The 17,995-nt window shown below is 37.1% G+C and overlaps 1 protein-coding gene across 1 annotated transcript in view; it reads left to right on the top strand.

Annotated features, from left to right (window-relative positions):
• LOC122790910 (carboxyl-terminal PDZ ligand of neuronal nitric oxide synthase protein-like) overlaps positions 1-17,995 on the top strand; it is a gene marked incomplete in the record, with an annotated part of 1,500,930 nt that overhangs the window by 1,271,802 nt on the left and 211,133 nt on the right. The window contains 1 exon segment of the mRNA XM_044058594.1: positions 17,265-17,425. Within this exon segment, the coding sequence (XP_043914529.1) occupies positions 17,265-17,425 (161 nt within the window).

The following is a 17,995-nucleotide window of genomic DNA, read 5'->3' on the forward strand; positions in this document are numbered from 1 at the left end:
TTGAAGTATAAAGTTGTGGGTGAGCAGTGCTACAGAACTATGTATGTGGCTGAGAGATGCTCATAAACCTTTTCAGATATTGGAGAGTACCGTCTGTAGGGAATAGGATTCTGAACAAAGAGAAATGGCTTGATGATATGGGAAGCTAAAGATAGCAGTGGAATTTAGCCTGGAGATATACAGGATCACATCCATTGATTTGATAGTTGAAGTCTTAGCTCTGTTTTAATTGACTTTGCAGTCAGAATGATGGTTAATGAAGATTGGGAGGAGAGATGGCATTAAGAAAGTATAGGCTATACATTTTCTGGCAATGTCAGTAAGGTAGGTTTTTACTGTGTTTTAAATGATTTTATTTTTTTAACCGTGTGTGATGAATAGTGGTTGAATTTTAACTGGTCATCTATGATTCCACTCTGTAATTTCATGTGGTTTACTTTTTCTAGCACAATGTTGCTGGCAGAGATGGTAATACACACTGTTGATGACCTAGATGTGTTTTGGGGTGAGGAGCAGTAATTTAGTTTTTTTGTGGAGTGTATTAGTAGTTGCTTATTAGTCATGTTTCAGTTGATAAGGATTGTTGTGTAAGGTCTTGAAGTTCAGAGAGAGATTTTTCAGAGCAGATTAGTGTTGAATCAACAATGTATACTACTAGAGTGGATTTTTTTGTAGCAGTATAGATGTCATTGATGAATATGTTGAAAGGTATGGTGCCTAGTATATGTCCTTGTGGGATACCAATAGTTACAGGCAAGAAGGTTGAGAAATTATTTTTCCATTTCACTGCTTATGCTCTGTTTGAGAAATATTGAGCTCTAAGGATGAGCATCTATGCAAGAGTTTCTGGTGACAGACAGTGTCAAAAGCTTTTGATAAGTTTTGGAAGATGGAGGATAGTAGGCTTCCTGCATTTCTTTGGGTGCTGAAATTATTTACAAAATTCAGCAAAGCAGTATTGCTGTGATGAGTATGGCAGCTTTTTTGGGTTGAAGATAAAAGATGGTTATCAAATAGTTAAAAAGTTGCATATGAATACATTTTTCAAAAAAATTTATAAGGGTGATACGATGGCAACTGCCTTATAGTTTGAAAGATCTGTATTGATTCCACCTCTATGCAGTGGAATAATGAAAGATTTGGATGAGGGAAGTAGAGGAAATGAAGACCCTCCCCCCCAAGTGCAGTGGAATAATGAAAGATTTGGATGAGGGAAGTAGAGGAAATGAAGACCCCCCCCCCCCAAGCAAGGGGTCATCAGTTAAGTCAGCTCAATGTCATTGTTTTACTATGCACTCTAGAAGGATATTTGAGACCAGAGGCCAACCTACACTGGTTGATACATCAGGCCATGGTATAGCACAGTCGTAATCAGGGTAGCATACACTTGTGCTCTTTGTGTAAACAGTTGATGCTGGTTTGGCATAAACTAGCATTTTTTGTAGAGCTGGTCATATACTGGGGAAGTGAAAATATTGGCAAACTCCCTCTGTCACATTTCCTGTCCTCATCTGGAGCTTAGGATGAGAGAAACCTACATTATTATGATCTACCAGGAGAAGGGCACCATGCGGAGTCTTTTCAATAACAAAAAGAATGCAGTCCTTAACTAGTTTTGTCTGTTTCAGTAAGGAAGATTTCTATGTAACAGCCCACTTTAACATGTGATTCTGTTTTGTTAGAAAATTCAGAGAACAGCCACAAATTATCATCACTGAATCACTGTGATCAAGAATGGTGATGTTTGCCTGCCTCTCTGGTTCCTGGCAGTACATGAACCTGTAATAGCACAAGCCAAGGAAGTAATCCTTAGTTAGGGAAACCACTTGAGTCCACCTCTGGAATGGCTGCTTCATTAGGCTCACTGCTCCCTCTGGTCTCAAAGGTAACTGAAGCTGCCAGGAGGGGTCCAGTTGTCAAACTTGGTTTTCCATTTTACAGGAAAGGTATCCTCTTGTCACTTCTGTTATTTTGTAGGTTATCCCAACTTCCCTCAGGTACCTGTTTGACTGACTGGTAGTTATTCCAGTGTCAAAGTGTACGTTTCTATCATTTTGGTTCATCTTTAATTAGGGAGAGGAAGACTGTGGCTTTGCTCCATTTCGTTAAGGAATTTGGGTATCTTCTCCTTCCTTTAAAAATTCCATCATCTTCTTAGGATTTGAACAGACAGGTTTGACTCACATTGTTTGAGCTTGCTGGTTATTTCATTTTTAAGTTTGTTTCTTGCAGGGATGTGTTTTTTTTTGGTTATTACCAGTACCCATAAGTTCTCCCACAGTCAAATCTGCATTGTTTGAGATTATCAATAGAGTTTAATTGGTATAGATGTTTGGTCATATATCTTGCATTATAGTATGAAATGTTTGCTTTATTAACTGGGGAAGAAAAGTTGTGGCTTTTGGATTATCCTTGAAGGTGCTTTTCAAAAACGAATCCCAAAGAAGCAACTTGTCATGGTCCTTTACCATCAATGATACATTTATTTGTTTTACTTTTATTGTTATGGATGATCAAGATGAAGTTAGAGGGAAATTAAGAACAAGCCACTCACTGTACCACAAACGCTGATTAGACACATGCCTTACTGCTGGTAGTTGTAGGTTCATAGCTGTATATTTCACTAACCACCATTAGGCCCCTTATAACCTAGCCATGTAACCCAAATGTGACCCACAAATTTGATGTATATAGGTAGTGGTTTACTGACTGTCTCTGTCCATCAGAGACATAGGAGGTGAGCCAGGGGTGAATTTTTGATTACCCATCCATTCGTCCAAGTTGCACTTAAAAAGAGATAGGGATGAACTCTGATTCACATTGATGGAGAGCCTGTTCCAGAGAATGGGAGTTCTATAAGAAACATATCTGCCTCCCCAACATGTCTGTTTATATCACAACCAAAATTAAAGTCTTTTAATCTAGTAGTTCTGATGATGATTGTTTTGTGGATGTGCAAAAGGTTTACGAAAATATGGTCCAAGTATGCCCTTTATTTCCAACAATAGATCACCACTCTGAAGTCTGCATAATACTGAGTAAATGGACAGGGCTTTGAGGTGATCAGTGTAGGACATTGTGTTTACTGCCGGTATTCTTTTTGTAAAGAACCGTTGTGAATGTTTCAATTGCTGCATGTGTCTGGTCAGGTACATACCTAAGGGGCATTATACTCTATGATGGGTCTAACATGGGCAAAGTACAGTGGTATAATGACCTCTCTGGATCTAGATGCCATACCCTTGCTTATAAGTTGAGCAACGTAGGAGGATTTTCTTACTACTTTGGACACATACTGGTTGAAGGCTAGATTAATGCCTGCGTTAGTTCCGAGATCCCTGATTAGTGAAGCAACTTTTAAGGGTATTTTATTGATGACATAGTTACCTGGGGTAGTAGACTTCCCAAAAAGTACTGTAAAGCATTTCTTGGTACCGAGTTTTAAACCATGGCCTTAGCATCAAGCATTTATCTGTATTAGACCTTCCTAATGGGTGTTCTTACCTCAGGGGGTTTCAGTGAATGCTCCCAGTTTCCAATCCTCTGCAAACTTTAGCTAGAGGCCTTTGACATTGGCTTTGACATCTGGGAAGTAGATGCCAAAGAGAAGTGGACCCAGCACAGAGCCCTGGGGACTCCACTGCTGACCAGATTCTCTGTGGAGATGGTCTCACCGATTGTAACTTCCTGGGTCATATCAGTGAGCCAGATAACTATCCAGTGTGTTATAAAGGGGGTTTATACCTAGTTCCATTAGTTTGTTGACAATGCCCAAGTGGGGTATTGTACCAAATGTTTTAGCCAGATCTAGGTAGGCAGTATGCACAATCTTCCCCTCATGTGTTGCCTTAGTGATCTTTTCAAAGAAGTCGACAAGATTCAGTAAGCATGACCTTCCTTTGACAAAGCCAAACTGCGATGGATACAGCATCTGGATGTCTCCTATGTCCATGTTGATAATTTCCATGAATATTCTTTCTTTGGCTTTACAAATAAGACTGGTCATACTAATGGGTCAGTAGTTTCCAGGATCTGTTGAAGGTCCTCCCTTATGAAGCGGGATGACTGTTGCAGTCATCCATTCATTTAGCACAAAAAAATGCTTCAAGACTGTAGTTAAGTAATGACTCCAGGGGTCCTTCTAAGTTATATTTATACTATTCAGGAGGCATCCTGGAATGTTGTTATGACCCATTGAGGCCATGTGCTTAGCTTTAGTGAGAGCAGCCAATATGTGCTTACTAGCTGTAGCTGGAGAGGTTATGTTTGAGGGGGTGGTTGGGGGCTGAGAGGGGTGTAAAGCTGGAAATTAATTTTGTCTGATAACAGGATTGCTATGTTGCCAGGCTCAGTGAATGTGGCACCATTGACCACCAGTTCAGTGTGTGCTGCCCTTGAGGTTTCTGACATAGCTGTAGAAGGCCTTATGATTATCTTTCACCTGGGAGTTTATCTAACCTCAATGTTGACTTTGGTTTACCTAATTAGCCCACTTATTGTTGCCTATTTACTTTAATGAGAGAGTTTATATTTTTATAGGAATTACCCTTCCTGATTTTTGCCATATTTTATTAATTTGGACTACCACCAGGATGGTTTGTTTCTAGAGATTAGTCTTGGGCTTACTTTTGGTAGGCAAAGTAGCCTCTATGCAGCCATTGGTGTGGTTGTACAGAGTTTCTGAGCAATTCAGCATAGGCTACTGTGTTCTCTGGGTTTGGAGGAGCATTGAATTTTGACAGTCCATTACTTAAAATGTGATTTGCCTTGGAATAGTTCCTAATTGTGGCTGGTTTTAATGGGATCATGGACCTGATTTTTATTTCAAAGGAGAGAGCTTTATGGTCATACCTTAACAGGGAGGATGAGACATTGGGGGGGGGGGGTGCAGCATTCTTCCATATTTGTAAGTACGAAATGCAGTATGTTGAAGCTTCTAGTGGATGTATTCACTATTTGGTCAAGGGTGTTTGTGAAGTCCAGGAATTCCTGTGCCTGTAGATTTGAGGCCATGTAGGATTTCCAGTCTACTTAGGGTTAAAATCTCAAATGTGTATCCTGTTAGGCTGGATGGTAAGTGTTTGCAAGTAGGTCCAAGTATGCATTGTGAGTTTTTGGGATGTGGGAGATGACCTATAGCTGGCTAGGATGTGGTACGAGATTTTGTCTATGATGATTTGCACATGGAGGGACTCCGTGTCATCCTGTTTGACCACCTTAGAGGTATGCTTGTTACTGATGTATATTGAAACACCTCCTGCTTTATCCTTTTTCTGTGTAGCTGCTGGTCTAAAAGTGCAGAAGATACTGAAACCTTGCACTGCTGGGGAATTCTCTGCCTCTTTAAACCATGTCTCGCTAACTACACAAATGTCTATATTCTCGAGTGGGAAGAGATCTTAGAATGTAATGTTTCTCTTTCATATAGAACATTCATTTCAATTTTATTACATGAAGCAGCCTTATTAGTACAGTTAATTTACTTTAGAATATCAGAACAAAGCTGCAAAATATGTTCAGAGTGATCTAGGTAAGGATAATGTATGATAGTTACAAGAATCCTCTTTGCAAACGTGTGTGTGTGTGTGTGTGTGTGTGTGTGTGTGTGTGTGTGTGTGTGTATGTGTATATATATATATATATATATATATATATATATATATATATATATATATATATATAAAATGCCTTTCTTTGGTATTTTTAGCATCCATATGTTTTCCTAACAAACAGTCTGATAGGGTAGTTTGTATTATTTAGCATTCCTAAAACATGTTGCAAGATGCCTTGTGAAGAAAAAAAAAAGGACTAGACAATCTAAAGCTATAATTAAAGCTATTAAAACCTGAAGTATTTACTTTACCAGTGCTACATCAGGTCACTTACTGGGCTGCCAAATAAGGACAACTCGAATGTCAGGTATACTGCACAGTAAAATAATGTAGTTGCTTTATAATAGGAATTTGTAGCTCCATCTTTACAGGTTTACATGTCTCTCTTGCTTTCATATCACATTTTAATTTTACAGTTTGCCCACCTTCCATTGTCTTCCTGAAGGAACGCTATATACATATTAATCTGCCACATTGTCATTAAAAATGCTTTACATTCCCTGATTCTATTCATATATTTAAAATAATCTCTCTCTCTGTAATTGCATGTTGTCTTTATGTGTGTTGAGATTTTAGGAATGTTCTGATTGTAGCTGTGATTTTTTTTCTTTTCTTTTTTTCTTTTTGCACAATTTAGTATCGTTGCATTATCTATTATTCATTATTCCTCACTTGTTAATTGTAAAATTGTTGTTGCCCCATTTTTTTCTAGTAATAACTTATTTTTTTAACATTACCTACCCTAAGTTATTTGGCTGTCTCCTTGAGAATTTCTTTATTTGATTCTGCCTCATGTGGTGTCTGATATTATGCATCTTTGTCAATTTTCCTGACATTTGTCAGCAGTTTGTATATTTACCTACTTTTCACATGTGGAGAGCTTTTCTTCTCCTTAGTGATTTCAGGAGCATTGTCTCCCAATTTAATGACTGTAACTACATGTCCTGGGAAGCCGCTGTGGTGCAGTGGTAGCATCTCACAGCAAGAGGTTCTCCCGTTCGATTCTCTGCTGGAGTGCCTTCTGTGTCGAGTCTGCATGTCACCCCCATGGTCAAGTGGCATTCAAAAGATACAAGTAAATGGGCGTGCCTTCGTTGAAGGTTTGGCGTCGAGCTGGCACCTCAGCACCATAAAAATCTACTGCCAATCATTAGCGGACCGGAGTTCCGCTGTGGTGACCCCTAACTGGGAAAAGCTAAAAGAAGAACAAAAACAACTACATGTCCTGGGCATTACATAGTTCATTAAACATTCTACATTTTGTAGAGACTTGAAAATGTACAAGCCAAAACTTTGCAGCTCTTATTGGTATTTTTGTCCTTTGTGGGTTTCTGATGTGATTTTAATATGCAGTTATTAAGTGTGAGGATACTGAAGTAGTGAGAGAATTGGACTTGTAAGCATTTTGCTGATACTGCTGCTGTTTGGGTACTTGATATTTTTCACAGAGGTCGTAATAATTCAACCTGTTTTTCTGCCATGTATTTTTCTGCTTCTTGTGCAAATGTGATACAGATATGGTGAAAAGCAAAGCATTTTCTTTAGCATTGTTGACTTTTTAATTTGTATACCCTAAAGTGCTTTACAGTTTGTGAGATTAGGGATACGTTAATGCATGTGATCACAATCACAAAATTTTATGGGTGAAAGCAGTAGAAGAACTTGTAGTCATAAAATGACTTAAGCAGCACAGTTTACTAGTTAGCAAAATTTTTGCACTTAAAACCAGACCAATAAGTAGTTATTTTTAGGAATGTCCAGTATCATTTATTTATTTTTTAATGTTTGTGAACTAATGTAATGAGCTTATCCATACAAATCTATTTCAGTTAGTAATGAGGTAAAAGTAGTTGATGAAACAAAGATTCACCCTATAAGCACATAGAAACAGTAATGATTGTAAGAACAGCAGTTAGACTATTTTCTCGTTGATTTGATCAGGTTAAATAACTGACTTATACAGTTACAAGTGAATATTGTGGGTTTCAAACTATTTTAGTAATAGGTACCTTAACCATTGCAGCATAACGTTAGCAACATCATTATGTGAGAAGTCATAAGGATTGCAAAAAAACATATCTGTGGTATTCTAGACTATGTGAAAATTTTGACGCATCTCCGATTTGCATAAAATTGCTGGTAGACCTGTATTTTGGGAGATGCAATAGACCTTGTAGTGGTTACAAAAGTGCCTCAGTTGTACTCTATACCTGTCAAAGGATGCTTCTGGCCATTGGTAATACTTTGTAAACTGTTAACAAAAATTAGTATGTAATTTACAATTATAAATTCTAATCACAACTATAGTAATTTTGTGACAGGTGTCCAAGCTCATCTGTTCAAATTCAACATTGCTGTGTCCTTTACTCTGAGACTTGGTAACCCTGGAACTTATTTGTAAATGAGATAGTGAACAGCGTGACTGTGTGGGTAACCTCAGCTCCCCTCAAAAATGTTTTGACTACGTAGCAGGAATTGATTGGTTTTTATTGTGATTACCTTTGATGTGATGTACCACATCCCTTTTTTTATAGTTCCTTAGATTAGCTGGCTGCTTATAGTAATGTTTTTTGGTTTTGCTGTATCACAGGCCTTTAATATTGTCCCCTTAATTGAGCTGTCTTCTTACAGGAATAATGTTTTTGGTTTTGCTAGATCCTAAAACCCTTCCACGTAGAAAGCATTTTAAGATTTGGTTTTATATCACATGTGATTTACAAATTCCAAAGTATCTCTCAGATAATGCAAAAAGAGAACAGCCATTTGTCACTTTGCAGTCATAAGTAAGGGAAGCAGCCTGGTTTCAAAGCAGCAATTTTGGAAGGTTTGATAAAATGTTTTGTATAATTGTCTGTCTCAAAATCGAGTTTGACATCTGTGTAGCTAAATTTTCTGAAGCAGGTGAATCATAAAGATAGATTTTTGACCATCAGCATTTTGTTTGAAATTCCAATATGGATAGACCCCTCAGTGGTTCTCAGCTACAACCCATTGGCAAGCTACTTCATAATGGAATGCCCTCTGAACTGCCAGACAGCATAATCTGCAATCATTACACTGTATTAGTGTCCTTGTTACATGTGTCACATTGTAGTTTTCACAGTCCGAAAGATGTACTGCATAGGGAGGTCAGGGTACTGAAGACCTAAAGGATTATTCGTTTGTGCAGGATCTTGCTGCAAGGTGAGGATATTATCATACCTCTCAACTGTTCAGATTTCTGCAGACTGTCCAGATTTTTTTCCTCTTGGTCTGTTCCTCATAAAATTTGTGGTTGGTTCCTTTTGAAATTGAATATTGAAGTCACTAATACTAAATTAAGGAAAGACATTTGAGTTTCAGAATTCATATACTTCATACTAGCAACTTTCTGCATTTATAGGAGCAGTATTTAAAATCGGGCCCTATTTTTGTGCCTTTGTCTCGATTTCTTATGCTGAGAGGTTGAGAGGTATGGATAGCATATACAGCTTTTTTCCAGTTTGCGCCCACCCCCTTTACATTACCAGATGATTATGTACAGTTGGCTAGAGTATATTATTGGCATTCCCTCATCATGGTGTAGATTTGGATGTTTTCACCGAGTTGGATTTAGGGTCAGATATCTGATCTGAATGCACATTTATCCTAATGGAAATCTTTGAAAACCTGGAACTTGACCTTCACTCAGGAATTTAAGGTCAAGATGGGAAACTCTCCACAGGTCACTTGTAGTGGGGAGAAAAAAAACACTATAAAGATTACTTAGAAATTGGGTGAAAAAGGAACATAGGAAAATATGCATGGGCAAAAATGCTCAGATGTAGTTAGTGCAAATAGTGTAAATATGAAAATGATGACCCCTGTGTTTGTGTTGAGGGATATTGTAGAATGATAGGGTGCCCAGTTTCTTGTAATTGCAATACCTCTGGGATGGTTTGTTTAGCAATCTGTATTTTTTGCCCAGCCTTTTATGTTGATAAAACAAGTAAGAGGTTTAGAGACCGGATTTGCAAGCACATGTATGATGTAAAAGTTGGAAAAACTAGCAATGTCTTGTATAGGCATTCAACAAAGTGTAGGAAAAGTTTTTTTTCATTATTAATAAAGTGGGTGGGTGTGAAAAAGGTGAGGATGATGAAAACTTGTTGGAATATTGGTAATTAATCTGGGAAATTTGATTTAATGCCAGCAATGAACGTGGTTTAAATTACTGTATTCCTCTTTCAAGTGCATTAAAACAAAAACACATTCCACTAAAGTCACTGCATCTTCCCTAGCATCCCACAGGAGGGTCAGTACCCAGTCTGTCACAGACTTGTGTTTAAATTGGAGACCAGATTGCCTCATAGATAAGTGCATAGAAACACCCAGGAAATTACACATCTTTCCCCTTGTAAGGTGCAGCTCATCACATGGGGGGAATGATCATGATTAACCTAATTTTAATGATGAAGCTTTGCTTAGCTCACAAAATACAAAATCAGCTTTGCCAAAAGCAAGACTACTTCCACTGACACACTAAAGTTTTTGTAGTATATGGAGAGCAGCTAAACTGACTTTTAATAGTAATGCACTTCCTATTATGTAGTGTACTTAATAAATATCTTCATATACCAAAACAAGTATCATTTAGTCTTTGTATCACAACTGCAAAGTTATGAAGTCAGAAAAAAGAGCCAGTGGGTTTCTGTACTTTCTGGTAATATTTAACAAGATGACCAGTGCCTGGGCATGATTGCATCAGTGAACATTTCAGTCATGTGCAGATGAACCAGGCAGGTTCTAGTCCGAACACAGTGAAAACAACCCTGGCATTCTGAAATTAGAACCAGCCTGGATTCACTTGCACATTTCAGTCATGTGGAGCTCACATGTCAGTCACGTACAGCTGAATACAAGCTGTTTTGATTCTAGAACATCACGGTACATTTCCTCCTTCTCATCATCAGCCCCCATTTTCCCATATTTTTTTACATGGGCTCAGGGTGTCGTGTTAACTGTCACCAACTCTCTCGATTCTGTGCCACACTCCTGCCTTCTTTAAAACTCATGCCTGACTGTCGCAGATCTTCTTTCACACAATCCATCCACCTCTTTGCTAGACATATTAGCTTCCTCTTACCTTCTTCCTGTCTGTCCCAAATCTTCCTCACCAGATTCTTCTGCTTTTCTACATGTGCACAAACCACCGTAATCTGTTCTCTTTGATCTTTTCTGCAATTGGTGCACAAACCACCGTAATCTGTTCTCTTTGATCTTTTCTGCAATTGGAGCTACTTTGGCTTCTGCTCTTATGTCCTCATTTCTTCATCTGTCCCACAGTGTGCATCCTACCAGCCTTCTCAGGCACTTCATTTCCATCACCTCTAGCTTCTTCAACTGTTCTGCCTTTACTGCCCATGTTTCTGTACCATACAGTAGTACTGGTTAGACCACTGTCTTGTACACCGTACTTTTCAGCTTCTTTGGCATTCTTCTGTCATAGACTACACCTGATACTCTGTCAGTTGGCTGCAGCCCCTCTGATTCTAGCTTTGACCTCTTCATTTAGACTTCCCTTCTCCTCAACTACCCCTCCCGGAAGCTGTTTACCTATTCCACTATCTTCCCTTCTGTCTCTATTCACTGCTTCTTTTGATTTCCCTGATTTGCTGCCATTACCACTCTCTTATCTGTGTTTAGTTTCATCCCATGTGCCTTCTGTTTTGCATTCCATTCTCCTATCCTTTGCTGAAGTTCTAGCTCAGAGTCTGCCTGTAATGCCACATAGTCTGCATACAGCAATTTTGTTGCTCTGCCCCCTTGACCTGTTTGCTAATATAAGTCCATCACCAGTATGAACAGCAGTGGGCTCAGAGCTGAACCCTGGTGTACACCCACTCCCACTGGGAACCCCTCTGTGAGGCCGAACACTGTTCATACTTGAGTCATTGGGTCCTTGTACATAGCCTGCACTAATTCTACCAATGTTTCTGGTACTTCATACCCCCACAGTACTGCCCAAATCAGCTTCCTTGGGACCTTGTCATATGCTTTCTCCAAGTCTAGGCATGCCCAGTTGAACTCTGTCCTCATCTCTAGCTTCTTCTCAAGTATCTGTCTCACTGCAATCTTGGGTCAATTGTGCTGCATCCTGATCTGAATCTGAACTGCTCATCTCCCATCTTACATTCTATCACTCAGCCTATCCGTTTATCAGTCGCCCTCTGCAGATGGGGGTTTTCCTCATACTTTTCTAAAAGGTTCTGATGCTAGAACAAACTTCATGATGAAAGCTGTGGAAAAAGTTGCTGTTGTAAATATCTGATTATCCACTCATAAAATTACTTTAACCTGTCTGTGCCCTTTGTTAGATAGGAAATATCCAAGCTGTAACATTGGAGTAACCCAGCTTAAATTGGCAGAGGGCAACAAGCTGCATTCTTGAAAGGAAATCTAAATAATTTCTTGAGATGGTCAACAAGGCAGTCCGTTTATTTAGACGTAGTATCAGCACAAAACCAAAGTAACTAAAATAAGCACAAAGGGTGGCAAACGAAGTAGCGAAGTACAAAAAGTTGATTTAATAAAATATGAACCACAAAGATTTCAAAAGCGCTTTTCGTCCAGTACTATGACTGGACTTCCTTAGATACCAACACATAATTAATGATGATGTTAAATACTTATTCCACTTAGTCACATGACTATTGCATCAGTGCATTACAGTTAATTAATTAACTGAATAATTACCCCAAAAACTTAGCAAGTCCTAGAACCAAGTTAAAACTAAAACAAACTTGAATATTAACAATACATAGGTGGAATGTTAAAAGTACATGTGTAGTGCTGCTTACACATACTCGCATGGAATGTTTCATATTAAATGTTAAATATAGAATTACATTTTCTTAAACCTTCAAAGTTTTGTAAATAATAAAAAAATGAAATGAAAATAAAAATGTTATTTTTAACGTAGTAAACTTCTCAGTTTCAAAAAAGGTAAAATAGTGCAAGTTTCATTAATTCCTGGAAATTGATTAGCGTTCAAATGCAGTTGCCATAGTAATTCAAGTTATTCTAAAAATAATGAAGCAGATCCCCTTTGAATGTTTTCACTTGTTTGATCAATGAACCTAAACTTAAATTTGTGATTAGGACAATGTTGAATGTGTCTTGCTAGTGTGTTCTCTGTTTTAACTCTCCAAATGGCATAACAAATGCTCATAAATCCTTTCTTTGAATTTTCTATCCGTTTTACTAGTGTAGAAAACTGGACAGAGAATGCACTGGGCCAGATAGACTACCATCCTACTGTTACAGTTATAACGACCAGTAGAAGTAAACTTCTGGTTGTTGTTGTGAAAAAATTGTCCCACTGCAATGGAACTGCAGTAGTTACAATTTTCACATTGATACATACCTAGTGTTCTAATGTAAGTTACCAAAGGTGCCTCTATGAGTTTCTTTAAATTCTTTCCCCTTCTATATGTGATAACTGGTTTGTTACCTAATTTGTTCATTAATTCTAAGTCACTTATACTAAACATCAATATAAAGTTCATCCTATATTTTTTTACCTTATTTACGACTGAACTTGTATTATTGTCACCTATGGGTGAATTTGTTTGGGGTATCCTTTCTGTATCCTCACAATTAAATCCACTTGAACCAAGTATTGGTTTGTAAAAACCTACTTCACGTTTGTGTGAAACCTCTGTAACCAACTTGTCAATGAACTTGTCGGGGTACCCTCTCAATAAACGTGTTTAAGGTTGTTAACTTCAGCTAAAAAATCCTCGTCAGTAGTTACCATTCTGGCAGCTCTTACGAGTTGCCCCTTTACTACTGATGTTTTTTTGTGCACGGTGGATGAGCACTTGCATAATGCAAAAAGGTGTTACAATACATTGGTTTATGGTAAATCAATGCAGTGTAAGTATTGAGTGACACCTTTTGTTAACATGACATCCAAATATGCTATGTTGTTGTCACTATAATTATATGTAAATTTAAAAAAATTAGAACTAGCATTAAGTTCTTGCAGGATAAATTCAGCCGCACTTTTGTTTCCCTTAAGAATTATAAAAATATCATCCAGGAAACATGTGTAATGTACAATCAAGTTCATGACGTTGGTGTTATTCAACAAGTGGACATGTTCCCAATGGGCCATCACCATGTTAGTGAAACTTGCACCACATGGTGAGCCCATTGCCATCCCTACCACTTGTAAATATATTGTGTCATCAAAAAGAATAAAATTGTTAGATAGAATAATACCGAACAGTTCCTCCACTATCCTAAGCTCACTCTCCAGTGCATTAAAGCTATGCATCCTAGCTAGAACAAACTTGATTCCCTCTTCGTGTGGGATCGAACTGTATAAATCACATACATCAATGGTTAAAAAATTGTTTTCCTTAGAAAACTTTATTTTGTTCACTTCTAAAAAGGTCCAAGAATCATGACTGATTTGGGGTTCCTATTCCACATACTTCTTAAGAATAGAATCCACAAGTTTAAAGAATTTAAAGAAACTCATAGAGGCACCTTTGGTAACTTACATTAGAACACCAGGTATGTATCGATGTGAAAATTGTAACTACTACAGTTCCATTGCAGTGGGACAATTTTTTCACATCAACAGCCAGAAGTTCACTTCTACTGGTCGTTACAACTGTAACAGTAGGATGGTAGTGTATCTGGCCCACTGCATTCTCTGTCCAGTTTTCTACATTGGTAAAACAGATAGAAAACTCAAAGAAAGGATTTATGAGCATTTGTATGCCATTTGGAGAGTTAAAACAGAGAACGCACTAGTAAGACACATTCAACATTGTCCTAATCACAAATTTAAGTTTAGGGTCATTGATAAAACGAGTGAAAACATTCAAGGAGGACCTGCTTCATTATTTTTAGAATGCCTTGAATTACTATGGCAATTGCATTTGAACGCTAATCAATTTCCAGGAATTAATGAAACTTGCACCGTTTTACCTTTTTTGAAACTGAGAAGTTTGCTACGTTAAAAATAACATTTTTATTTTCATTTCATTTTTATTTTTTATTATTTACAAAACTTTGAAGGTTTAAGAAAAAGTTATTCTATATTTAACATTTAATATGCAACATTCCATGCGAGTATGTATAAGTAGCACTACATATGTACTTTTAACATTCCACCTATGTATTGTTAATATTCAAGTTTGTTTTAGTTTTAACTTGGTTCTAGGACTTGCTAATTTTTTCGGGTAATTATTCAGTTAATTAATTAACTGTAATACACTGATGCAATAGTCATGTGACTAAGTGGAATAAGTATTTAACATCATCATTAATTATGTGTTGGTATCTGAGGAAGTCCAGTCATAGTACTGGGCGAAAAGCATTTTTGAAATCTTTGTGGTTCATATTATTTTATTAAATCAACTTTTTGTACTTCGCTACTTTGTTTGCCACCCTTTGTGTTTATTTTAAGTTTATTTAGACATGCCTATAAGTGACAACTTAATTTAGAGATATGTGGCCATGGTGGTTGTAACCTTTGCATAATCCTTCGAGAAAGCTAAGTTTGATTGTTGTAGTCTTATCATCCAGATAGTTTGTGTATGTGGGAGAAGACTGTACTGTGTGATGTTATATGATCCGTCAGCTCATTCACCACAGCTGTCTCAAGTACTTGGGCCATGTAATGGATGAAAACTTCCATTCAGCGATTATCCACTATATTTGCATCCTTGGTGTTTGATGTGGTCATGTAGATGCCATAATACTTGGGGTGTGTGTGTGTGTGTGTGTGTGTGTGTGTGTGTGTGTGTGTGTGTGTGTGTGTGTGTGTGTGTGTGTGTGTGTGTGTGTGTTACCAATAATACGTTTACTGGACCTGAAGTCATACAGCCATAAAAGTAACACCCAACTCATGGAACTTTGTATAAAATGAATACTTGTCTGAATTTTCACACTTCATTAGTTTCATAAGAAATGTATCGCTGCAACCATCTGCCATCTTACTGAAATGGAACAAAGACGTAAAAGTATCTATAGATGAAGTCCAGTTTTTACTGGGCAGTCCTGTCATCTAACAGCTAAACAATAAATGATACTTCCAGCAGTTTTATCCTGGTAAGTGGTTGTCCTTTGCCTAACAACAGGCAGAAAACCCTTTATTCTGATAGTTTTCTGCTGAGGTAGTCAGTTCAAAATAGTTTCAGATTATTAAGTGATGATCTGCAGTATGCAGGTGAGTAACTGTAATAAACCTTCTGATATATTTTTTGTATTCCTTTTAATGGCATGACATGTAATGCACTTAAGGTGATGAACTCTCATTCGACTTTGTCCCAAGTCGTAGAGCAATCATCTCCTTTATGAATATATTTTCGTCACCATCTGTAATTACATACTGTAATGCAGGTTTTCTGTAGAGGGGAGAGGCAGTTACAAACTGGAGCAGTATATGTTGCAATAATTATCCTCCCATGTATATACATTCAGCTTCCAAAACATTGTAAACCTATGGATGTTTGAGTACAAGTGAATAGGTTCCATCACCACAGGTGTGATGTACTCTGTTGTAGTGAAAGATTCAGAAGCAACTTAAAGTAACCCTGACTTTGCCTCATGTATTTCATAGTTACAGAGCATCTTTATACAGGCTAAGCTACTTTTAATGCAAGTGCTTTGTGAATCTTACCCATATGGTTTTAGTGGAGTTATAGTTATAACAATCTTAGATATATAAATTAATAAAGCTCAAAGCTCAATTAATAGATTAGTACTAAGCTAACTGCTCTTGCGAGCCACTTTAAGCCTAGCCAATTATCCTTTGCGAGTCCCAAACCCTGCACCTTGTGTTTGTAAGGCAAACACCTTAACCATTAAGCCACCCTCTGGATATCCTTTGTATAAGTATAAAGTAGTACATTTTCACCTTTCTGTGAGATTCCTTGTTGGCATTGTTTGTAAATGTACCACATTTTGAAGTTTTGCTCCTTGTTAGGAGGAGGAGTATTCCACTTTTTGGGTTTGGAAAATGAGAACTATATATAAAATTAGTTCAAGCTTTGAGCAAATGGTTTAGTAACACTACAAATCCTGTAGCATGCTTGCTGCAGAACAGATGTCTGTTTAATGTTTTCTGATTTACAAAGTAAGGATACAGCATTCAGAATTTCTAAATCCTCTATCTTATTTCAGTTGAACATGTTATTAAAACAAATGAATATTGCGGTCAGAATTATTTCATAAAACTTACATTAAAACTAGTAAACATTATTCCTTCTTGAATTAACCTGCATTATTCCTAAGTCTTAGAAATTGTTTGCATTGTCCCTCATTTTTAAATCCATTTCTTGTTGGTGTTGACTGACTTTGCATTTTTGCTCACAGCTATAGAATGCTGCAGAATATAAATGAAAGTAAATAATTTACATTTGAATTGAGATGCTCTTGGAAAGAGGCTTAAAAACAGGAACAAATGATATTATTTCCCTCTCTCTGCAAAGGATTGTAAAAGTCGTTCTCTTGGTAGAAATATGAATTTAGTAGAATAAAGCAAGGAAACACACAAAAATGTAATTTCATAAATAATTTCCAATATAATAAAACAGATGATTCTTAGAATGAAAATGTTTTCTGTAGCATAATACAGAGCTGGCTGATTTTGCTTTTTATTGCTGCTGTCTTTAGGTCGACAGTTGACAGGAGCTGAAAAAGATGATGAAAGTGGTGATATAGGTTTTTGTGCAAACAGACAAGGAATACTGCAACATGAAGCTGTTAACTTACAAGCCACTGTCTCCAAAGTAGACAAGAAGACATCTCCACTCCTGAAGGAGAGGACCTATCAGGTATGTGAGTGACAAGCACAACTTCCTTCTTTTATTAGAATGATTACCTTGTTCTATAGCATCTCTCAAAGCCTTCTTGCCTTCATTCCTTGAGTTTAACATGCCAGGTCGGGCCATAGTGCTGTTGTCAGTAATCTGTTAGCATCTCAGTATAGTAGCGGTCACCTACATATGCACTTTGACCTGTGCTTTAGCCATAAACTTGCTGCATGCTAGGGCAAATTCCCTTTTAATGACTTAGACCTTGTACATTTTAAGACAAGGACTGATTGTGCTCCTTGATAAGAATATCACCAGGGGGCATTTCTCCTTTTTATCACTAATCTACAATCTCTGATAACAGGTGACAAGAAACACCTTCTCAGATTATTTTACTGAATGGTTTTATTTTGCCATTACAACAGTTGTATACAAAATCATATGTATATATATATATATATATATATATATATATATATATATATATATACGCATATATATATATATATATATATATATATCATATATATATATATATATATATATATATATATATATATATATATATATGTATATATATATATATATATT

The sequence above is a fragment of the Protopterus annectens genome, chromosome 16.part0 (genome assembly GCF_019279795.1).
Source record: "Protopterus annectens isolate FY-2018-M chromosome 16.part0, PAN1.0, whole genome shotgun sequence".
Classification (NCBI taxonomy): Eukaryota; Metazoa; Chordata; order Ceratodontiformes; family Protopteridae; genus Protopterus; species Protopterus annectens.